This window comes from Nipponia nippon, unplaced genomic scaffold, assembly GCF_047370975.1.
Source record: "Nipponia nippon isolate SJK-2023a ecotype South Korea unplaced genomic scaffold, ASM4737097v1 scaffold_2, whole genome shotgun sequence".
Lineage (NCBI taxonomy): Eukaryota > Metazoa > Chordata > Aves > Pelecaniformes > Threskiornithidae > Nipponia > Nipponia nippon.
In genome coordinates this window covers 40593804-40618627 of record NW_028262336.1, presented here as the reverse complement: position 1 = coordinate 40618627, position 24824 = coordinate 40593804, and the positions used below count along the sequence as shown (strand labels likewise).

At 39.2% G+C, this 24824-nt stretch overlaps 1 protein-coding gene across 7 annotated transcripts in view; it reads right to left on the bottom strand.

Moving 5' to 3' along the window:
- The window catches only part of DMD (dystrophin), a 1304666-nt gene that overhangs the window by 871427 nt on the left and 408415 nt on the right, over window positions 1-24824 (bottom strand). For all 7 annotated transcript variants that reach the window (XM_087759563.1, XM_087759562.1, XM_087759568.1 and 4 more), the window contains one exon: window positions 15077-15195. In XM_087759563.1, the coding sequence (XP_087615689.1) occupies window positions 15077-15195 (119 nt within the window). The remainder of the gene's footprint in view (window positions 1-15076; window positions 15196-24824) is intronic.

The following is a 24824-nucleotide window of genomic DNA, read 5'->3' as shown; positions in this document are numbered from 1 at the left end:
ATGTCAAATTCCAGTCTAGAGATTACAGGTCAATTACATTAATTCTACCCAAAAGATTCATATGAATTTCTTTCTTCCGTTTCTTTTTCAGAGGCTTTAACTGAAATTTGTTTCTACCACGACCTGGTGGATAAATGTGTTTCAGATGACTTTCTGATAACAAGTACCAGAATGAGAAAGTCCAGCGTTTCCACTTGGGGTACAAAGACTTACTAAGATTTCATAAATTAACTCCCCTAATGCACATGAGACTTTTTCTGGATATGACAATTATCAGCATTTTCATAACTGGAAAACACACAGGCAGTTTGACCCTAAAGAGAAATTAGTATATTTCAGCAGAAATTATGACCTTTCTATTTACCTGCCAATGAAAGAACAAAATCTTATTCCTTTCCAGTGGACCTTGCATGGCAAACAAACCAGATTATTAGCATGGCTGCACCCAGAAATACCCTTCATTGCAAGATGGCTTAGTCAAACAAATAATATTTCTTTACAGTAAACAGATGCTGTGCAACCTCCTTCTCTGCATGGGAAGTAAATGATAACTTGCAAGTTGGAACAAAGCCCTCCTTTTCCTCTGCTCCCAAACAAACCACAAGAACCAGCATTTGTCTTTTATACTGAAAACCTCTGTCTTTTTAACTGCAGAGGCCATGGCTTACAGGTTTTCTGAACTTAGTGCACATCTTTGGATTTGTTTATTTCACAGAATGGGCAGGCTGTTGCAGATAGGAGCGACTTCTCCTACAGGACAAGACCTGCTTAAAAACCACAGCTGAATCAAATGATCACTTTTGTCATGCATCCCACAACAGAACTTATTTTCCTAGCTGACACAACATCTCCAAAGTAACTGCCTTATTAAAACTAGAAAAAGTTTCCACAGGGAATGAGCAATTGAAATTATCAGGTCTAGCACATTATTTCATTACTTTGGAGAGAATGATTTCATTACTTTCAAAAGAGAAAGTTCTGTACATACCCTAACATTAAGTGATGGCTTTATTATTATTACAACCCCGCATAGTCAGACAGTATCACCCCCATTTCACAAAACTGCTATAATTTCTATAGCTTAAGAAAAACTCTCTCATTGAAGTTCAAGCCCACGGGCCACTACGCTTTTTATGCAATGTTTAACTCTTGAAAAGTTTTAATAACAAAAGCCACTTTCACTGGGTTATTATTCCAACTGGCAGTCTTTGCAATTGTCACAGTATTCATGCCCTAAGTAAATTTAAGAAATACTTTTTTCTCAGTCCTTTGGAGAATTTTAAATTCAAGACAACCTTTGCCATCTCTTCTGTACTGAAATGGAGAAAATTATTTTTGACTGTTTGAAAACTCACTTTCTTCAACTAATAAGGTTCTCAGATCTGGCCCATAGAAGAGAGACAGAATAAAGAAAGAAGCATGCAAATATTCAGGTTTCTTTTATTTGTTAGAATCTTTCATATTCTGCAGTAAAAAATTCTTTGCTAATCTCCCTCTCTCCTTTTGTAGGATGTTGAGACAGCCTGTAATCTAGAAAAGAAGAATTATATTTTCACAGTATTGAAAGTTTTTCAGCTGAAGGGAACTTTTAGAACTAGAGCACTTCATTACCAGTCATTGATAGCACTTTTAAACAGGTTGAAGTCTATTTTCACTACAGATGGTTTTGATGTTTAAAAAAAAAAGTTACTATTCATATTTTCTTGGGAATAAATTTTACCCAGATTCTTCCTGCTCCTGAAGTTATTTTCAGTAATTTTCAGCATTTCTGTCTCTCCTTCCCTGCCATTGTGAAAGCTTATTTCTCACTAAAATATTCCAGTCTGTCATCAACCCATTCTTGTCCCCTTATCAAACAGTTCTTAAAATTTATTATTTCCTTCAATGTACAAAATTTGAATTTCAGAATCGTAGAGCTTGGATTCTGCCTTATGCAGTACCCACACTTAGGCAGTTAACTTTCACACAGACCAGAACAAAAGTATACAAATGAAGCACCGGCGAAAAATCTGGGATACTGGACAGAAATCACTCCTTTTGCCTTAGTTTCATGGGAACTTCTGAAAAAAGGCTTTTCTGTGTGCATCTTTGTATGCATGTCTAAAAGGATATAGCAGGATATTAATATGAGTTTAAATAAAAGCAAATGCATGCTGCTGCTGCATTAGCAAAATTATGCCTCATTTATTTATTCAAATTACTTTTTAAATTGGAGTAGCAAAACCAAAACTCTCAGAACTTCTGATCACAACCTGGAAAGGACAACTTTTATGTGGTATTCACATTTAAGCAAAGTAGTCTATTTCTGTACATAAGTCAATGCTTTGTTCCTAGTACAAGGCTCAGCATACTGGCTAACTTGACTCAAACTTATGACCTACTATCAGGTTTGAGGAAGTTGTTAATCCTTGTGTGGCTGAAACTGTGCTCTGTTGTATTGGGAGGGTTAGTGGGAATAGTGTGCCTCAAAGGGAGTCTAAGTCATTAACACATCTTCTCTCCTATTCTATTTCAAGTCCAGAGATTTTAACCAAACGTCACCAACTAACGTTACCCATTCCTAGCAAGTAAGTGTCTTAATCATCCTTCCATTTGTGACCAAATTAAAAATCCAGAAGTCTCAAGATGCCTGTATGAGTTTTTCTCTTAAGTTAGGTAATCTCTTTAGCAGCTTTTCAAATCAACATTAACAGACAGGCAGATAGTGGTATCTTTGCAGTGGAATATCTCTAGTTGTTTATGCGTTTTCTAAATAGAACAAATTTTTTCAGTTATCAAAAAAAATGAAGGATATGAAGATACCCAATAGGGTTTTTTTTTAATTAATTTTAAGTAAAAGTTCTCTAGATTTTTTTACAGAGTATTAACCTCCAAATGTCACCTCCCATACTCTACAACTCTTTACATGAACCATCTCTATTTCCACAAAGCCTTTTTTTAATTATACATTATTTGTACATGTATTACAATGCTGAAGGTACAGATTATGGAATATTATTGTAGGAACTCTGATTCTAAGATCAAAACAGAATATTTTGATCCGGGTCTATTCTTATTTGGAAGAACTACTCTTTAGTTACAGTAAATAGATTAATACCTGTTCTAACAGATGAATCTCCTTACTTCAAGTGAAATCTATTTAAAATCTAATATAGACTTTTTGCTGGCTGAGCAACTACAGTGCTTTCACATCTTTTTAAATTATCATGTGATAAAATATCCAGGAAAGGTATATGCATTGCTATGCACCAACAGAAACTTGTCAGATTATATGTTGAGCATTTACCTAAATAATCCTCCTTCTTCCTTTGTGATTTTAAGGCTAGTATATACTTATTTCATCCTCTGTCTTGGTGCATCAGACAACATAATTCTGTTCTAATTGATCTCTTCTCAGTTGTCTTCCATTAGTGATTATTTTGAGCAGCCAAGAGCTACGTGCACAATTCCAAAGGGCTTCATTCATTAAATTACAGAGTTAAAAAAGCATGCTATGAACAAACATCATTAATTTGAGCTTAAAGCATGGATTAGGGGCATAGAAAGTCCCAGTGGAAGACACAATATATAAGCAATTAGAACACATGAGAAATTTGGGAAGGAAATAACACAAGATTGAACCTGGATGAATATTTTAACACACTTACAGAAATTATTTATTTGGAAAAACAATACTAAAGCACAGCATTAGTAATGATGAACAGAAAATTACACATAATGTGATATAGTGGCAAAGAAACTTATGTGATTATTTGTCAGAGCAGACTAATGGTTACAATTTGACAGACAGTTCTGAGGCACTGTGACTGCAGAATATTAATATAGACCCAAACATTTATAAAGAACTCAGGAAAATTAAAAACACAGACAGACAAGCAAACAAACAAAAAAACCCACACAAACAAAGGAAGGTGGAGAACTGTGTATCCACAGATAGCTAAATGACAATGCACTAGGGAGGGATATGATCTGCTTAAACAGGACCAGGAGGCTACTTTTAGAAGTGGCATTTTGAAGTCAAGAAAAGGAGTATTTAGAATATCACTGTTTTTGATGTGTGTGTGCACGCTCAGGGGGTATGAGGTGGTAAAGCATGCTAAATCCACAAAATCAAAAAAGAAAAATTTGCCAAAAAACAGGCTTATGGTGCAAACACCTCTGTGTTCGTTGGAGTACCTGCACCACCCAGTTTCACCACCAGGTTCTAGTCTGCAGACTGATATTGCTGCCCATCTCTCCCTCCTACCCCAATTCCTGTTGTAGCTCAACAGCATAGACTCACTCTGCTCCTTCTCACCTTGAAAGCAGCTGGAGAGAACATCTCAGTAAGAAATGAGGAAAGTCTTTACAGTACCTCATTCAGTGTTCTCAGCATCATGTGAAGAACAGTAACTGTGGTCGCTGAAACTTACCAACTTAAAGAACAACATTTTTACAAGATATGACATAGTTTTACAGAAATGTACAGTGGTATGGCTGAATTACACGACCACTAAAAATCCAAGGTGAATATGATGATCATCTGTAAATATGAGGATACCTATTCTCTGTTCATTATACTAATACTACCCCTACTTTTATTTATAAAATGCAAAACATTGTCTAGGTATCAACGCTGTTAGATTCTTCATGTATTTTAACACAGTTCTTATTTCTTTGGTCTTATGCATTTAGACTTAACAAGACATTAATGGAAAAATATACATGCTTTATTTAGATTTTACGTTATTTGTGTTAGTATGATCCTATAGAACTATTTACTCAGCTATTAACTGGGCAATAAGACATGCAGTTAGCATCCAAATTGCTGTTATACCATGAACTTGCTTTCTTAATTTTTTAGTTTATCTTTATTCTTGCTGGATCATGCATTTAGTACTAGTATTTTTATATATATATTTATATTTTTATTTTTATTTATATATATCTCTCTCATACACGTGTGCAAGAGTGGACAAAATTTTAAGCTATATCCTATAGAAAACCATTACGCCCTAGGTGAAAGGTTTGTTAAGTCCTCTTCCTCCTAGTATTGTTACTTCTGTTCATGTAATCTACAAGACCTCCAAAACTCTTATGTATCACTTGAGTCTTAGCTCTCCATAATTTCTAGCAATCACAAAAATCAGTGGTTGTTGCTGTCTTAAGAGACAAGAATAAATTTAGACCAAGGGAAGAACAACTAAATTTTAAAATCTTGTCATTTATATGCACAGAAACAAACCTCCTCCTTTGTCAGAAGGTTCTTCAGGAAAAGGAGTATTTCTCCATTTCTATTTGATGCATGACAAACAAGTTAATAACTATTGTTTTATGTGATGTCCAATGCTGTAAAAGTTTTTTCTCCTCTCCTTTTAAGTTCTGGGTACCAAATTTTGTTTACATGTGTTCTCCTACGACATGGCTCTTTGCAACTGTCCTTATTTTCCTTGCTTTCAACAGAAGAGCATTACTGAAAGTCCAAAAGATGGCATATGTGCTTTTATGTGACACACACACTGAGGTCATAGATAAAACATTCTTACTCATAGAACGCACTTGAAGCAGAGCAACAACAGGACACATCGAAAAAACATTCACAGTGTTAAAGATCCCTTGACCCATTTCAGCTGAGAAATACACTTAGCCAAATACATTTCATGGTGACAAGATTACTCAGTAGTGTACTGTCAGCTCCAATGCATTTTCCATTACCATGTGCTCTGAGCTTCATTAAAACAGGGAGATGACTTTACCAATGACAAGGCAACAGAGGTCTGTGGCCCTTTAGAACATATGCAGAGCTCCTTACCCGGTCAAAGCAGATACAAGCAGATGTGTACTCTTTTAGTGTCTTCATTCTTATTTCATATAGAAGGCCTTTTGACTGCTTTAAGATCATCCGGTACTCCCTAACATTATCTTTAAGAATAAATCTTTGTAAAAAATACAAGGAAATAACATCTCCCAAGTGTTCCCCCCCTCTTCTTTTTTTCCCCTCCCCTTAATTTTTTATTTCATTATGAAAATACTGGTCAGATGTACATATTTCAGAATATAAGACTTCAGAAAGCTCCGTTGTTTGATAATAGAAGTAATGGATATTACTTTTAGAAGGTTGAACTGTCAGTGGTGTCACCAGCTACCATATACAATTTCTCCCCAAGTAGCATACCAGAAAACCTCTGAATTCAACTTTCTCTGCAAAGGTCTTCTATGCTGACTTACATATTGGAAATATAATAGCTTACTTTTTCCTCTTGGGGTGAAAGATAGTATTTTTCACTATTGAAAGAAAATATGGAATATTTTGGACAGCACGGAATTGTTTACTTTTACATCTTGCCTACACAGATATTACCGAGATGCTTATCTTTTACGTGATCAAAAAGAGACTGAGTGACTCAGAGCCAGATTCACAGTCTAAACACTGAGGAAACTTGTTTAACTCTGTTTTTGCTAGAATAAGCTGTTGAGAAATATCACACGACCTGTTCTATATTCCAAATAGTTTTAGACCTTCCATATACTGATCCATACATCTAACAGTTGCTGAACTACCTACAACGCAAAGTTACTAGAGAGGTCTTTATAATTCAAGTTCAGTATTTCAAATTATATTATAATCTGCAGATCCATTGTGATAGAAAATCTTATAATTTCTTTTGTAACATATATGCCCTGCTCCCAATTAAATCCCAGTTCTTATAAGCTTTCCCACTGATAAGAGGGAGGGCCTGTTTTGTCCTTGAGCCTCTTAACGCAGCACCCTTCAAGTCATTTATTTCAATTAAAACCTGTAAATGTTACTGATTGTTGAGTAGTCTCTTGATAATTAAATTGCTCACAGGTCAATGAGGTAGTAATAAAGCTATTCATAAATATGGAAGAGAAAGTGGTTTTATACGGAGGCTAGCGAATTTACTATTTTTGCTGATTATTTCTATTTGCTTGAGACTGCGAAGAAAAAGCAGGACTTTCATCTTACCAGTAGGAAAATAAGAAATGCAGTTTAATTTTGGGGTCAAATATTTCTCAAAAGGAACTGTAAAGTAAAATATTACAACAGGAATATAGATCAAACTAGCAATCACTTGAAAAACCTATTTGATTTACAAATTCATTCAGATAAAAGTTTACCTATTGCACTACATAGCCAATAAATTGTATACTTTCAGTGTTATTTTTGAAGGTATTTCCATAGCCCTTCGCTTGCTCTGCGTTTAAGAGCTGTGCTATGAACTAAAGACAAAGTACATGACATGGCATGATGACATATCCAGCACTTCGAGCTGCAATTTGTACTGACAAACAGTAAACCTGTAGTTAAAGGGCTGTGCTTTTACTGTTGTACTTTAATGCTGCAACAATGCTAATGCAAGTCCACCCCCGGTCTATGTAGTTCCAGCAGAAGGAATGCTTAGAGATAAGCAGAATTCATATGCCAGAACATGAACAAGACTTGAAGGACTAATTCAACACATTTTTCCTGTATTTTTTTTAAAAAAGGAGAATTTTAAGACTCAAAAACAGCAAGGAGAGGGGACATGATTAGGAGTTCTTAATTCCTTTTAAGGGATTTATCTTTTTCTTGTTTTGAACAGTACGGCTAAGAGCTAACAACTGCACACTGACTAGCTTGATACAGGACATAATTTTAGAAGTCATTGTCTGAACCAAACCCATCCACTAATCGTATATTCCACAGAAACCCTCAAAATGCACAGCTGCAGAATACCTCAGAGCAGGTGATAGTGCTCAGGAAACACAAATTAGATACAATGGCTTTGATAATTTATGTGATTATATACTTACGCTGCATTTTATATTGTTACTTTTGAAATAGAAGCAAAAGCAACACAGAAATTAGATATTAAAATATACATAACTGATGACTTATTATTAATGTAAAATTTTCTGACCCTCATGAATTTTTGTTTTGCGTTACCTAGCTCATATACACAGATTCAAATACTGACAGAGTATTGAATATTCAGACCAGCAAATATACAAAGACAGTTCTCAAACACAATATTCTGTTGTTACTAAAGATAAGGCTAAAATAAATAACATATCCAGCAATCTTGCAATCTGATAAATCATTAAATTGGCAATAGGACTGAAGACCCTTGCAGATCTGCATTTGTTTTCCTAAATAGCTGGGAAACTGTCATAGTGTCTGGTGTCCGTTACACAACTGAAAATTTACTGCTGGTACCAAGCTTGTGGCATTAGTTTAAAAGGCAGCTCCAGACCTAAAGCTGTCCAAATATCTATGGGTAAAGTCCAGTAATAACATCCTGTAACAATTAACTTCTTTATTATTGTGAATCCTGTATACTTTCCTTTTATTTAACCAAAAGTATTCCAGGATTTGAGAACCAAAAGGAGCCTGAAAAAACAATCCTTTTTTATTTTGTTTTCTAACAGTTATAAGGTTTTTGTGCAACTGAAATAATGATTTCTAAGCTTGATCCAGCATTTTCCTTGACTATTCTCAGCAGCACAATATCAAACATAGCTCTTGTGACTTGCCTCCCCCCTGCCTTCTAAAAAAAAAAAAAGAAAAAAATCCCACACACTGACACTGTACTAGGCAAAACATTTCTAAACTTTAAGGCACAATAGAAAACAAATATCTTCTCATACTTCAGTGACATGAGCCATATCAGCAAGGGTGATAAAACAAACTGAAAAAGAGTATTACCACTCTATACAACTACTGGGTGCAGACAGGGTTAAAAACTTCACGAACTACAACACTGACAGTTTTTTCCCCTCTTCTGTGCTACACGTATGGTAGAACCCATTACTGTTGAGATACAGAAGTATGCAAAGTCAAGATCAAACAAAAAAGTTATCAAATAGAAAACTGTCTGAGTCTCATTATCACTTAATAATGGTGCCAAAAACTCATGTCATCAGTGCAAATTAAGGAAAAATACGGAAAATGTGACTTGGATGGATTAAACAAGGTTTTTATCAGTCTACACAGTAAACTATAAGAAACTGGATAATTACTTCACCTAAAAAGGACAGCAGAAATGCCATTATATAACTTCACAGTCTACTTATTGTCGGGCTAGCACAAACAAGCACAAGACCCAGAAAAATGACAGCAGGGACAAGTTCATTAAACCAAGAATCAGATGTTTATTGCTAGAAGGGAGCACACAGACACTTCATCTCCTGCTGCTACCACACTCGCACTCGGTTGTTGTTAAGGGGAAAGAGGACACAGCTCAGATGTATTCCCAGATTCTGTTTCTGAGAGCGCATTCCCTACTGTTCCTCAAAAGATCCTTCTGCTCCTATATGGCATGTGTGTTTATCCCAAAGTAAAACTCAGTATATAGCCAATAATATGTAACTACCATGTATTGCTGACCATAACACATTTATTGCTGTTTGCTTGTCCTGTTCTTTGCTTGGTGATATTTAAAGAGATGTTCATGAAAAAGTGGAGACATAGCAAGGAACGTAGTAGCCTTTAGTATATGTTCTGAAGCTTGTATGTGAAGACTAGAATCACATTCCTCCACAACTGCAATACAGATAAAATGATCATGAAGAATCAGTTAACTACTAAAAGATGTAACTGCAGGTATGGGTAATTAGATGTTATTAAACAATACAGTCTAATCTTAACAGCTTGATCAATTGTTGAAACTTTCATATATACGAGTTATAATTACTAATGTCATCATCATTTGCTGGATTCACTTAAGATATTTTAATTTTTTTGCTGAAATTAGTTAAAGTGAACCCATACCAACAAAGACAGCAAATATCTCCATCACTACTCATTCCCCATACCTAACAATAGCTTAGAATAATGATTGAGGAACATAGAGAGCTGAAGAATTTAAATTTATAATTTTTAAAAGAAAATGTTCCGAGGGTTATATTATTTATGTCTAAAATACTCTAAATTCAAGAGAGCAGAGATTAACAGCCTGAGTTATTTACATTGAAAACAATCAAGCAAAATCTTTTCAAAAGTCAGCAACTCAAATTTACATTCAGAATACCACAACAGTAATCACAAAGGTATGAAAAACTAGTGAAACATTTTCCTTACTTGTACTAAGAGTAATGGCGTTTTTTTTATAAAAAAAAAGTAAGAAAATAAAACATTAAAAAAATTACACATTACTGTAGTAGAAATTTTCTACATGCTAGCTTTGCCATTCAAATCTGAACAAAAATCACTGTTAAAATGACTTGGGTTTGGCAATGTTCATTGCATGGTATTTGGAGTTGAATGAGACATGACTGGAAGCTCATAAATATTAACTTTGAACAACCAAAAGAAAATAACTATTTTTTCTTTGAAAGGATCACAGAGAGCATTATCAAGATTTAAAACATCTTAGCTGCATGATCATAAATGCCTCACAACAAAAGGTCACTGAGAGTTATGTAGGCATACTTTGGCCTAAAACATTCAATTTGCAAACACAATTTCCCTTTTGAACCTTGCCCACTAATCTCTAGGTCTTCATTAACTTTCTTCTAAATAACACTTTCTACCATCCATCAATTTCCCCTACACCTTCTTATTTTTTCCCTTGTTACCTTTCATACACTACAGTAGCGAACACCAGACGGAAATATAAGCCTGCTTATGTTTCACTCACCAGCAAGATTCAGTCAAAAAGATCATAGAATATCTTGAGTTGGAAGGGATCCATAAGGATCATCGAGTCCAACTCCCTGCTCCTCTCAGGACTACCTAAAACTAAACCATATGACTAAGAGCATCATCCAGACACTCCCTGAATTCTGACAGGATCAGTGCCGTGGCCACTTCCCTGGGGAGCCTGTTCCAGGGACTGACCATCCTCTCAGTGAAGAGCCTTTTCCTAATCTCCAGTCTGAACTTCCTGTGACACAGCTTCATTCCATTTCCTCGTGTCCTATCGCTGGTCAGCAGAGAGAGGAGATCAGCACCTTCCTCTCTGCTGCCCCCCTTGAGGAAGTTGTAGACTGCGATGAGGTCACCCCTCAGCCTTCTCTTCTCCAAGCTGAACAAACCAAGTGACCTCAGCTGCTCCTCCTACGTCTTGCCCTTGAGTGCTTTTCACCATCTTGGTCACCCTCCTCTGGACACACTCTAGTAGTTTGATGTCCTTCTTATATTGAGGTGCACAAAAGTGCACAAAGTGCTCAAGGTGGGGCCACACCAGTGCAGCATAGAGTGGGACAATCACCTTCCTCAACTGGCTAGCAGTGCTGTGCTTGATGCACCCCAGGACACGGTTGGCGCTTTTGGCTGTCAGGGCACACTGTTGACTCAGGTTCAACTTGCCATCAACCCAAAACGCCAGATCTCTTTCTGTGGGGCTGCTTTCCAGCCTCTCGTCCCCCAATTTGTACGTATAAACAGGATTACCCTGTCCCAGGTGCAGAATCTGGCACTGGCTCTTGTTAAATTTCATACAGTGGGTGATTGCCCAGCTCTCTAGTCTATCCAGATCTCTCTGTAAGGCCTCTCTACCCTCAAGGGAGTCCACAGCTCCTAGTTTAGTATCATCGGCAAACATACTTAATGTACATTCAACTCCTGCATCCAGAATAGAGCTGAATCTGCCATTGGTTTTTCATGACAGAAGAGAGGAAGGAAACTGGTACCTTATGTTTTCCTACACACCTTTTCAACATCAGAGGAAAAAACCCAAACAACAAAACAAAGAAACCACAGCTAACATATATTTAAAATTTTTGCTGTGGAACAGGGTCAGCTTTCTCACCTCTTCTGTCTGAACAGGAAAGGGAAAAGGCTGGAAAAAAGTTCCTACCACATATCTTATTCTGGCAGGCAAGTTTGTTTGCCTTTTTTTCCCCAATATTACGAACATTCCAATTGCAGAATAGCTCTGCAGTATTTATTCTATGCTGCATATGTAGCCTATTTTGGGAATTTACATCAAAACACAGTATCTTCAGGTAACACCTGATTAATCACAGTCTTTCATTAGATAATTTTGTTTAGAGGAAAGCTACAAGCAGAAAGACACACAGCTTGCTATTTTTAAGAGGACGTCAATAAGGTTACGTACTCTGTGAAGACATTATCAACCTTCATAGATGATAGAAAGTCAATGTATCAAAACAGGAAGATGACAATTTTGTCAAACTACTTTAGGACTTGTGTATAAAATAAGAATTTCTTAAGAAGATGAAAGGATGCAGAAGAAGCCTTTTCTAGGAGATACCTAGTGTTTCTGTCTGTGTTTTAGGATTTATGCATCATCACTATAAATACAATTGGCTAGGGCAGGTTTTGTTAAGTTCACTTGCTTAAAAACTAAGCAAAGTGCCTGCTTTAAGATACACTGCTGATGTAAAAAAAAGCATTCCTACTAGTCAATATAAGTGAGGAAAATAGCAAGTACCATCATCTTTGCATGAATCAAAATACAAAAGTTTTAACTTGCCACAACATGGCTTTTACAGGACATATTTACGCATAGTCCATATCTTAACCACTTTTGTGTTGAAACGGAGATTAAATTCTGAAACAATGTTTTAAAAGCTGCTCACGGGACAGACTTAAAATATCAACAACCTCAGAAACAAACTGAATGCCTCTCATGGGACAGACTTGAAATATCAGCAACCTCAGAAACAAATGAACTTCATATATAACCTAGAAAACCAATGTTTGGCTGAATAAAAATATTTACTTTTCAAAATGTAATTGCTAAGACAGACTCTCTAGTCATCTGTTTCAAGATGTATCAATCATCAGTAACTACAGAACACAAATTAAGAAAACCCAAACCCTTTATTTTTTGACTACCACATACGGTTGCAGAAGAGTAGGGCCATATTGAATAGTGGCTTCCTTTCTACATAATATTTTCAAAACATCAAGACAGCAAATATTTAATTAACAAAAACAAACTTTAAAGTGTTCACAAATTATACGTGTGCTGTTTTGGCAAATATTAAGTTACATTAAAATGCTTCACCACTGAATGTATACTCCCTTTTTGTTCTAACATAGTAGCACTTTCCAGTTTTTATTAAGTTTACAGCCACAGAATAGAGTGTTGTTACACAATATGCTGTTAAAAGAGATATTTGAGTATCTAATTAGGAGAGGTGATAAATATACAAAGCAAAATTACAGAAGTAGCATTCTGGAACCTTCAAACAAGATTCCTCACTCACTCACCAGTAACGCTGCTTTTCAGTCCAGGAACAGATTTATTATCATGAACCAAATTGTTATAGTTTCACAAATTCCTATGTTTTCAAATAGGTACAGAACTTACTTTTCCTTTGGAAAAGTTTGCAGTGTTTATTTGCAGAGAAAAAAAAAAATAGGTGGCAAGCACCATGATTTACAACACTGAGTAGCAAATAATTACACCACACATTTGGAAAACCACCAATGTTTGAGAGTTTTTCAGTTATTGGCTAAACAACTGCAAATATCTTTGCCAAAAGCAGAATGTCTAATCAAAAGTGACTTTTGCATACAGAAAAACTTATTCTCTATTTCAAGAGGAAAGTTCAACTAACTATAGTAAAGACTGCGACTGTGTCTATTCAGTTGTGCAACCCAGTTTTCAATTCCAATCTTATTCACAGCTTACAAGCTGCATCTCATGTTTTAGCATGTAGCAAGCCTGTTCCTCCTCCGGTTGTTCACAAAAATTCAGTTCTAGAGATGAAAGATAATGTACTAGCAAGCAATGCTGTACTGGTTTTACCGTGCATTTCTTCCAGAAGTTCCACTACAGACTCCCCATACATTGCTGGTACAAGGCGAACTATTTGACTGCAAACAAGACAGACACTCAGAAGGCACTCACAAAGATTTCACCTATGAGATGGCAAGTCCCTGTCATCTTTGACTCTCAACTCTTACTTGCTGCTCTAATTGCGAGCACCACTTGAGATGCTGCTCTTTTAATTCGACACAGGGCAAAATATCACCATCTTGAATTAAACCATCTCCTCTAACAGTTTTTCACTCTACAAAGCAGTAAGGTTACAGAGCAAAGGGCTTTATGATGTTCAACTGCAACATAAAGTAGACAACTTTTTCATATATTTCTCCTAGGTAAATATAAGGGATACAAGGTCATTAGTTCAATCTTGAGATATGCCCTACTATATTTAATCATATATAGCAACCTGATGCTAAGTTTTAGACTAATTTTTTCATTTTGTTAAATTCTGGTTCTTCCCATCAGAAACTCACCACAAGGTGAGCCACTCAGAACAGCAAACACATATAGGAAACTGCATTTATTAGTGGCTTAATAGGCAAATTGTAGGACATTGCATTAAAATATAGCATATAGGTCATGGTGTGGAAAAAGACAGTTTATATATATATATACAAAAGCATACATAAAAAGGAAATACAACAGCTGTTCAACATCACCTTGTAGTAAAGAATGTTTTAGAAGTGTTCTCTGGAGGGAAAATTATTTAGGCTCTCAGCAATGCAGAAATTAGGGAAGAGAATACACAGAAACGGACAAAACTAAAAAGATCATGTGAAAAACAAGGAACCTTTCAAACATGACTGCATAATGAAGTACAAAAGATAGACTTAAGGTAAAATAGGCAAGTCTGTTGCATCTAAGACTAAATAACAGTGATATCAGTCATATCATCCTGATAAAATATCAATATACATATAATATATAAGATGTATAAGACATATTTTAAAGATATGAGTATCTAGAGTTTGAATATGCATTTTGGATATATATTAAAAGATAATTTGAACTCATGATCTTTCCAGAAGATATAAAGCTGCAGATGCTCTAAATCTTTGAAACAGAAGTCAGCTACTTATTGAGATACCTTTAGTTCAGTGTATGCACATTAAAACTCTGGCCCCAAAGCCGGAAAAAAAATTGCTTTAGAGCATGTACATACAGGCAGTTCTTATGCAATTTCAACAGAGCACAAAGGTAACATTAAAACATAAATAAAGGATTTTTCTTCAGTTTATGATTTATCTTGCAAAATGTTAAATTTTTGTGCAAAAAAAGTCAAATTAATTTACAATCAAATGCATGGAAAAATTGATTTTCCACTTAGAGAAAAGAACATAACTTCTACTAACCTTCAGGATCAAGGAGTTTCTCTATACCCAGATGTTGCCTGGCTATGTTGAATGCATGGTCTAATCGTTGTACAGGTGACTGCTGAGAAGCAACAGCGTTCCAATCAAATAGGTCTGGTCTACAGCAAAAATAAGAGGAACAGTAAGTTTCTTCTTTTTTAGCATTAGATTTAATTACATTTTTCTATGGCTATCCATTGGCATCAGCTGCTACTTTTATATTTTCTTAATGAAAGAACTTGTTCAATCAGCACTGGAACTAATGAAGCTTGGTTTCTAATGGGTTTGTATCCTAAACTCATCCATGTTCACCACCATCACATTAAGGACATTTCTTATTCTCACCTAAGTCTCAACAACCTATAGACTCACTCCCCTAAACCTCCTGTTTTCACCCATAGCGCTCTGCTCCTGTCACTGCCCAAAATGCCAACAGTGGGCTTGCTCTCCTCTTCCAGTCCTGAAGAGTGCTTGGGTGAGAAGGATCATGTGCTGTGGCCATGCACACTGGGACTGGCTCGTGGCAGTCCAAGAAGGACAAATAAATGCTGAGGTAATTTTGCAGCCTTCATCCTCTCTCCAGCCACCAGTTTTTCACTTCAGTTCACTTACTATTTATAAGAATGTAATTGCTTCTGAGATTACCAGCTTGCTGTTATATCCGATTGAAATCAGTCAACAGGTTCAAAAATTCATGACCTGGGAATGTATGCAGCATAGCTGCACATGCCACTTTTCTTACAAAAACCTTTAGAAAAAATACACACTTTTCAGACGAGTATAAAACTGTAGTCCAATCATAGGTTTTAGCTGATAGGACCAAAAGCACTAGAGCACAATTTAAATGCCCTTGCAGGAAAAGACAGAATGACCAAAACTGAATTATAGCTCAGATACACAATCTGAGCCCTTGTATTATCAGTTGCACTATTTGCAATATAAATAATGTTGATACACTGTGATCTTTGGCATTTCATCTAAGAGTTATCCATTAGGAGATCAGAATTTGTTATCAGGCACTCTGGAAAAAAGTTTAATCAGGTATTCTGTAATTAATGTGCATATAATATGAAGAAAAACAACTACACTGTTTGTGACTTTGACGCAGTGTTCTAAATCAGAAAACATTTAAACGTATAATTTTACCTACAGATAAATCAAGTATGCTATTTACACAAATTAAAATGTTGCAATTAGTTATGACAGATTTACTTACATTTTTATTAATTTTAAAAGTTCATTTTAAACAGTCTCCCATAGTTATAATAGATGGCAAAAATGTTCACTACATCATGCTGTAATAAAGTCAAGAGAGCAAAGGAAAAATGCCATTTATGTAGTAGCAATCTCCCAGTTATGCACCTTTGCTGTCCAATATTTTTCTGAGAGGGGTGCAATTTACATAGTAACAATTAAGTTATTCTAAGGTATTTTGCTTCTCTATGCAGAAGGTTTCTCCTTCCCACAAGCAGAAAATGTCGCCAAGGCAAGCAGCTCCAGTGCCAGCAGGATCCGCAGTGGAGTGCTTTAGTGCAGTGCATGGGGTAGTTTTCCTAACCAGGGGAACCTCAGGGGCAGCCGAGAGAGCCGCCAGGAGCCTGCAGCTCATGCAACAGCAGCTGATAAGACCTGGGCAGGGCCAAGAGCAATGGTGGCCAAGCCCCCAACACCTACAAAAGAAGCCCTTAGAGAGTGCTGGCGATCAGGAGCACCACCAACAGCACAGGCAAACAGGACGCGGCACATCAGCAAGGGCGTGGTGCAGCAGATCGCGTAGCAGGGTGTGCAGGAAGGGCGTTGAAGATCTGCCATCTCGACCAGGGAAAAGTAGTATGCACCCCACAGGAAGCCATGGTGTCTCTAAGCTCTGCACCCACCACAACTGATGCAGCTTCCCAGACCGAGCTCCAGCAGGAACACACTGCCACACAGGTGTCAGGCTGCAGGGCGTGCCCTACTCTTATGTCAGTACCAGAGGGCAGCAGTGAGCACACCTGTGGGAGGTGTGTCCAGGTAGAGGAAGTCCTTCACTTAGTGACAGAGCTCTGGGAGGTGAGTAGGTTGAGGAGTATCAGGGGAGAGACTACTGGAATCGCATCCTGCCTTCCCTGAAACAGGCCCCAGAGGCAGACCAGGACCCATGATATGGGGGATTCCCTATCCTCTCTCCGCCTGGCTGAACACAGTAAGTTAAGGCATAGGGGGCAATGGCAACAAGCTCCTGCCCGACGCAGCAGGCGCGTCTCTTCTGTGACTGCCCCATCTTCCCAGGTGCCCTTGCATAACAGGCATGAGGCTCTGCAAGTGGAACCAAACAATGACAAAGATGATGGTTCATCTAGCTTGGAGGCATTGCCAAGGTTAAGTCGGCCTACACCCTGCATCAAAACTGCTTCCATAAAGAAAAAAGAGACAGATCACTGTTATAGGAGACCCTCTTCTGACAGAAACAGAAGGCCCAATGTGCAGACCAGACTCACTAAGAAGTCTGCTGCCTCCCTGGGGCCCGGGTTAAAGATGTGAAAGCTTCCTACCCTGGTACAGCCCTCAGATTACTATCTATTATTGATTTTTCAGGTAGTCAGCAATCAAGTTACAACAAGAAGTCCTAGGGCAATCAAGAGAGACTTCAGGGCCTTGGGACAACTGGTTAAGGGATCAGGAGCACAAGTTCCAGTTTCAGGGAATGATGAGGAAAGAAACAGGAAGAGCCAGCAGATCAATACCTGGGCTCCAAGCCCGGTGTCACTGGCAAGATTTTGGGTTTTTTGGTCATGGGTTGGTTTACACAACACCAGGCCTGCTGGCGACAGACAAGGTACATTTCTCTCACAGGGGAAAAAGGATCCTAACACAGGAGTTAGCAGGGCTCACTGAAAGAGCTTTAAACTAGATTTGAAGGGAGAAAGGGATAAAACCAGGCTCACTAGAGATAAGCCTGGCGGGGGCACACCAGTGTTTGAGGGACAGTGTGCTAGCGCGGTCCTTCGACCTGCCGTCTCATGGACATACAAGATGGAGATCCATGCGGCAGCAAAGATGCAAGGGCTATGGATGTGTTAAACCACAGAAGTGCCTGAGAATGGTCACATAGGAAGTAGGGCTTCTTCCTCTGAAAAGGTGGTGGGATCAATAGAACAACTGAAGTGCATCTACACCAATGCATGCAGCATGGGCAACAAATGGGAGGAGCTGGAAGCCATTGTGCAGCAGGAAAACTATGATACAGTTGCCATCACAGAAACATGGTGGGATGACTTGCACAACTGGAGTGCTGCAATGGATGGCTAGAAACTCTTCAGAAGGGACAGGCAAGGAAGGAGAGGCCATGGGGTAGCCATGTATGTTAGGGGGTGGTTTGATTGGCTAGAGCTTAAACAATGGTGACAACAGGGTTGAGTGTTTATGGGTAAGAATCGGGGGGAAGGCCAACAAGGCAGATCTCATGGTGGGAGTCTGTTATAGACCACCCAACCAGGATGAAGAGGCAGACAAAATATTCTATAAGCAGTTGGCTGAAGACTCACAATCTCTAGCCCTTGTTCTCATGGGGGACTTCCACTTACCAGATGACTGCTGGAAATACCATACAGCAGAGAGGAAACAGTCTGGGAGGTTCCTGGAGTGTGTGGAAGATAACTTCCCGACACAGCTGGTGAGGGAACCAACTAGGGAAGGTGCCACGCTGAACCTGCTGTTTGTGAACAGAGAAGGCCTGGTGGGTGATGTGATGGTTGGAGGCCATCTTGGCTGCAGCGATCATGAAATGATAAAGTTTTCAATTCTTGGAGAAATAAGGAGGGGGGTCAGCAGAACTGCTACCTTGGACTTTTGGAGGGCAGACTTTGGCCTGTTCAGGAGCCTGGCTGACAGAGTCCCTTAGGAGGCAGTCCTGGAGGGCAAAGGAGTCCAGGAAGGCTGGGCATTCCTCAAGAAGGAAATCTTAAAGGTGCAGGAGCAGGCTGTCCCCATGCGCCAAAAGATGAGCCAGTGGGAAAGAAGACCGGCCTCACTGAACAGAGAGCTTTGGCTGGAACTCAGGAAAAAAAGGAGTTTATGACCTTTAGAAGAAGGGGCAGGCCACTCAGGAGGACTACAAGGGTGTCGTGAGGTTATGCACGGAGAAGATTAGAAGGGCCAAAGCCCAACTAGAACTTAATCTGACTACTGCCGTAAAAGACAATAAAACATGTTTCCATAAATACATTAGCAACAAAAAGAGGGCTAAGGAGAATGTCCATCCTTTATTGGATGCAGAGGGAAACATAGTGACAAAGGATGAGGAAAAGCCTGAGGTACTTAATGCCTTCTTTGCCTCAGTCTTTAATAGTCAGACCAGTTGTTCTTGGGGTACCCAGCCCCCTGAGCTGGAAGACAGGGATGGGGAGCAGAATGAAGCCCCCATAATCCAAGGGAAAATGGTTAGCGACCTGCTACATGAATTAGACGCACACAAGTCTATGGGGCTGGATGGGCTCCACCCAAGGGTACTGAGGGAGCTGGTGGAAGTGCTCACCAAGCCACTTTCAATCATTTATCAGCAGTCCTGGCTAACCAGGGACATCCTAGCTGACTGGAGGTTAGCAAATGTGATGCCCATCTACAAGAAGGGCTGGAAGGAGGATCCAGGGAACTACAGGCCTGTCAGTCTGACCTCAATGCCAGGGAACATTATGGAGCAGATCACTCTCAAGGGCAGAGAGCCCTGCAGAGAGGTCTGGACAAATTAGAGAGCTGGGCAATCACCAACCATATGAAGTTTAACAAGGGCAAATGCCAGATTTTGCACCTGGGACACGACAACCCTGGATATGCACACAGACTGGGGAACAAGAGGCTGGAGAGCAGCCCTGCGGAGAGGGATCTGGGAGTTCTGGTCGACAGCAAGTTGAACATGAGCCAACAGCGTGCTCTGGCAGCCAAGAGGACCAACCATGTCCTGGGGTGCATCAAGCACTGTATTGCCAGCCAGTCAAGGGAGGTGATTGTCCCACTCTACTCTGCACTGGTGCAGCCTCATCTTGAGTACCAAGGGCACCACAGTATAAAAAGGATACAAAGCTACTAGAGAGTGTCCAGAGGAGAGCCATGAAGATGGTGAAGGGTTTAGAGGGGAAGCCGTATGAGGAGAAGCTGAAGTCACTTGGCCTGTTCAGCCTGGAGAAGACTGAGGGGAGACCTCATTGCAGTCTACAGCTTCCTCACAAGGGGAAGAGGAGGGGCAGGCGCTGATCTCTTCACCCTGGTGACCAATGAAAGAATCCGAGGGAACAGCAGGAAGATATGCCAGGGGAGGTTTCGGTTGGACATTACGAAAAGATTCTTCACCCGGAGAGTGGTGGAGCACTGGAACAAGCTCCCCTGGGAGGTACTCACGGCACCAAGCCTGACAACATTTAAGAAGCATTTAGACAATGCCCTCAGACATATGGTGCAAATTTTGGGGTTGTCCTACGCAGGGACAGAAGTTGGACTTGATGATCCTTGTGGGTCCCTTCCAACTCAGCACATTCTATGATTCTATGATCTTGAGTGCCATCACACGGCACGTACGGGACAACCAGGGGATCAGGCCCAGTCAGCATGGCTTCACAAAAGGCAGGTCCTGGTTGACTAACCTGATCTCCTTCTATGACAAGGTCACCCACTTAGTGGATGAGGGAAAGGCTGTGGATATTGTCTACCTAGACTTTAGTAAAGCTTTTGACACCATTTCCCACAGCATTCTCCTGGAGAAGCTGGCTGCTCACGGCTTGGATGGGCGTACCCTTTGCTGGGTAAAAAAACTGGCTGGAGGGCCAGGCCCATGTAAATGGGGTTGTGGTGAATGGAGTTCAATCCAGTTGGCGGCCAATCACAAGTGGTGTTCCCCAGGGCTCAGTGTTGGGGCCGGTCCTGTCTAATATCATTATCAATGATCTGGATGAGGGGATTGAGTGCTCCCTCAGTAAGTTCACAGATGACACCAAGTTGGGTGGGAGTGTTGATCTGCTGGAGGGTAGGAAGATTATACAGAGAGATCTGGGCAGGCTAGATCAACGGGCCAAGGCCAACTGTATGAGGTTCAACAAGGCTCAGAGCCGGGTCCTGCACTTGGGTCACAACAACCCCATGCAACCCTACAGGCTCAGGGAAGAGTGGCTGGAAAGCTGCCTGGCTGAAAAGGACCTGGGGGTGTTTGTCAACAGCTGGCTGAATATGAGCCAGCAGTGTGCCAAGGTGGCCAATAGCATCCTGGCTTGTATCAGGAACAGTGTGGCCAGCAGGACTAGGGAAGCGATCATCCCCCTGTACTCAGCACTGGTGAGCCTGCACCTTGAATACTGTGTTCAGTTTTGGGCCCCTCGCTGCAAGGACATAGAGGTGCTGGAGCATGTCCAAAGAAGGGCAACAAAGCTGGTGAAGGGTCTGGAGCACAAGTCTTATGAGGAGCAGCTGAGGGAACTGGGGTTGTTTAGTTTGGAGAAGAGGAGGCTTCTCTCTACAACTACCTGAAAGGAGGTTGTAGCGAGGTGGGGGCTGGTCTCTTCTGCTAAGTAACAAGTGATAGGATGAGAAGAAATGGCCTCAGGTTTCGCCAGGGGAGGTTTAGATAGGATATTAGGAAAAATTTCTTCACCAAAAGGGTAGTCAGGCATTGGAACAGGCTGCCCAGGGAAGTGGTTGAGTCCTCACCCCTGGAGGTATTTAAAAGACATGTAGATGTGGTGCTTAGGACATGGTTTAGTTGTGGACTTGGCAGTGCTAGGTTAACAGTTGGACTTGATAATCATAAAGGTCTTTTCCAACCTAAATGATTCTATGATTCTGACTTCAAAATATTAAATTTGCCTGGGGTGGGCAAGAAGCTGGCAGGGGACACAGCCAGGACATGTGACTCAAACTGGCCAAAGGGATACTCCATACTATTTAACTTGCTCAGTAATAAATGCTAGGGTAAAGGAGGAGGGCCATGGGGGGTTTTGTCTTCCAAGGTGGCTGCTGTTTGGAGACTGGCTGGGCATCAGTCTGCTTCTGGCAGATGCAGAGTTACTGTCTTTTCATCACTTGGTTTTCTTTTCTTTTTTCCTTCATTTATTAAACAGTCTTTATTTCAACTCATTAATTTTCTTGCTTTTGTTTTTCCTATTCTCTTCCCTGTCCCAGGGAAGAAGCAAGTGAGTGGCTGTGCGGGTGCTCAGCTACTGGCTGGGGCCAACCCACCACACTCCTACACCTTACTCTACAGGCATACTGATATTCTTCAGTTCTTTATTCTCTCCAAATTTAATACTTTTTGGCTGGCATATGGCATAGGATGTATAAGCTCATACATCAAATTTAGCAAAGGGAATGCTGTAGTAACCATAAAGCTATCTATTATGACTTCCTTAAAAAGCTCTGCAAGCATGTGTTGCAAAGATACTACAGATAGTAGGGTGTAAAAAGATTATTCAGTGACAAAAGCTTTTAGGACATGGAAAGAAAAGAATGATATCTGAGGGATTACCTACCCCCATCAAGTGTTTGTGCAGGGATTTGGTTTGAAGTTCTAATCACACTTGTGCTGCTCAGAGCAACACATTATCTTCACACAATCATGACTCATTTGGTGATATAAGATTTTATATACAGGAACATGCTCTCTTCTAACCAGTCAGGACTCCACTGAGCAAGAACAATAACATTTAGACTTATTCATTGAGGAATGATGCAATATTGTCTTATTTCCCTTGAAAAACCTCTGTCACCAGTAATAATCTCTCAGACATTTAATTTCATCCAATTTCTCAATTACATAATCCAGGAGGTTATTTTTGAGTTAACATGTCCAGATAGGCCAAGACTATTATCATCACATCTTCTGTAGAGGTAGGATTCGCAATATAAGACACAGAGAGAAGGATTTTTTTTTTTTAAAAAAAAAACCCAAGCACTCAAACGCAAGAATTTCAATAACAAGGTTTCAGATAACATCGTGTTGTAGAACATCATGGTTGAATTTGCATGCTTACTAGCTCTACTGCATATGTATGCGCCTGCATAGAGTATACACAGCATCTCTCTTTTTATGCTTACCAGAGATGGCAAAAATTTGAACCCTCTGACACACAGCTATAAAAGAGAAGTAGCAAGCTTCATTAAATCACTGACAGGTTTCTTATGAATTTTCTTAGTATTGCACATAAAGAAGACACACATATTCCAAGCCAACTTAAAAGTATATAGCCACCTACTCCAACTCAGCTCTGACAAGCATCAACTTAATTAAAAAGACTTTAAAAAGCTCTCCCTATTCCTACAGGACTTTAACTTTCCAGATTTCCCCTTTGTTGAAAGAATACTTGAGTGCACACATTTCAGTAGCACCATCACTAGAATAAGAGTGCCATAATGTCAGCTTGAAGAGTCAGCTTCTCAGTACGATGTGTGTAGATGTTTCGCTGGGTATATTTACCTGGCAATACTGCCAATTGTAGGAACTATGATTGTAGGAGATATTACAGCCTAGAAGATTAAGAATTGTGGTATATGGTAAATAGCTTTTTAAAATTCCTGAAACAACACTGAAACAGAATGCCAACTAACTATTATTAGCTTTCTAAGGAGTTTTAAATATATGGGTGAGCAGGTATGAAATAGTAGACAAAAGAAATAAAATAGAATACTGATTCTTCACCTTTTTTGCTTTGTTCAGATTGTACAAAGGGAAAGGAAATTTGTTCTCATGTCTGGAGCATGGTTCATGTCTGACAGGGAGTAAAGCCAAGGAGACATAACCAGCAGTCTTCACTCCTCTCCCTGAACACATACAAGAATATACACGTTCAAAGAAGTTAAAATTAACTAGAACATGTTGAACTTCATCTAGCCGCTCACTGATCAACTAAAACAGCACTGATCTTGTATTAGTTTATGACAAGATCATGGAGAACCAAAACTGAAAGGATTAAAGGCTTCAATGGAGATGCTTTATATTGCAAGATCAAAATTTATGTTGAACACAAGGTAATTTTTGTACCTGCAGCTCCTTCCTATAACTAGCAGAAAGAAAAAAAAGAGAATAAAAAAAAGAAAGGGGAAAACGAACCTGAAGTTTTTCAAAATATATTTGCAAGGAAAATAGTTGGTCATAAAGTATAAAAGGTACTTCTTTTTCCCAACCAATTACATAATTTATAGTAGAAATAGATCAGCCAGGGCAAGAAAACTGAATCTGGAGTATACCAAGACCAAACATATCATCAGACATATCACGGATAAGACAAACCACAGTCACAACAAAAAGCAACAGGTTACCATCCGATTTAAAGGCAGCAACAAAACAAAACTCAGAGGTGGCAGACGACTATGTCCAGTACCTTTATCCCACCACAGTGCTCTGCTCCTAGCCGCAGCTCCTATCAGCAATACAGTTTCAAGACTCATCTTCAAAGTTTACTCTTATTTTTTCCTCAGAAAGCACCTGCTAAATCTTTGTCAAAAATGGAAAGCTAATTTTCATGAGTGCAGATATAGATATTATGACATAATAGATAGAATAATCCCAAAGGAGTTTATAAGCAGTGAAGAAAATATAAACAGAATTTCTGGGGGTTGATTTCTTTACTTACTAAAAAACATGCTTATTCATTCAAATAAGTTTTTTTTCCACATGAACCTGAAGTTAATTCATCTAAAATACATATGGCAGTGAAACCTGAAGAGGTAATGAACTTCGCAAAAGTGTAGATTCAAGAAAAGTAAGAGAAACAAAGCATACACTCCA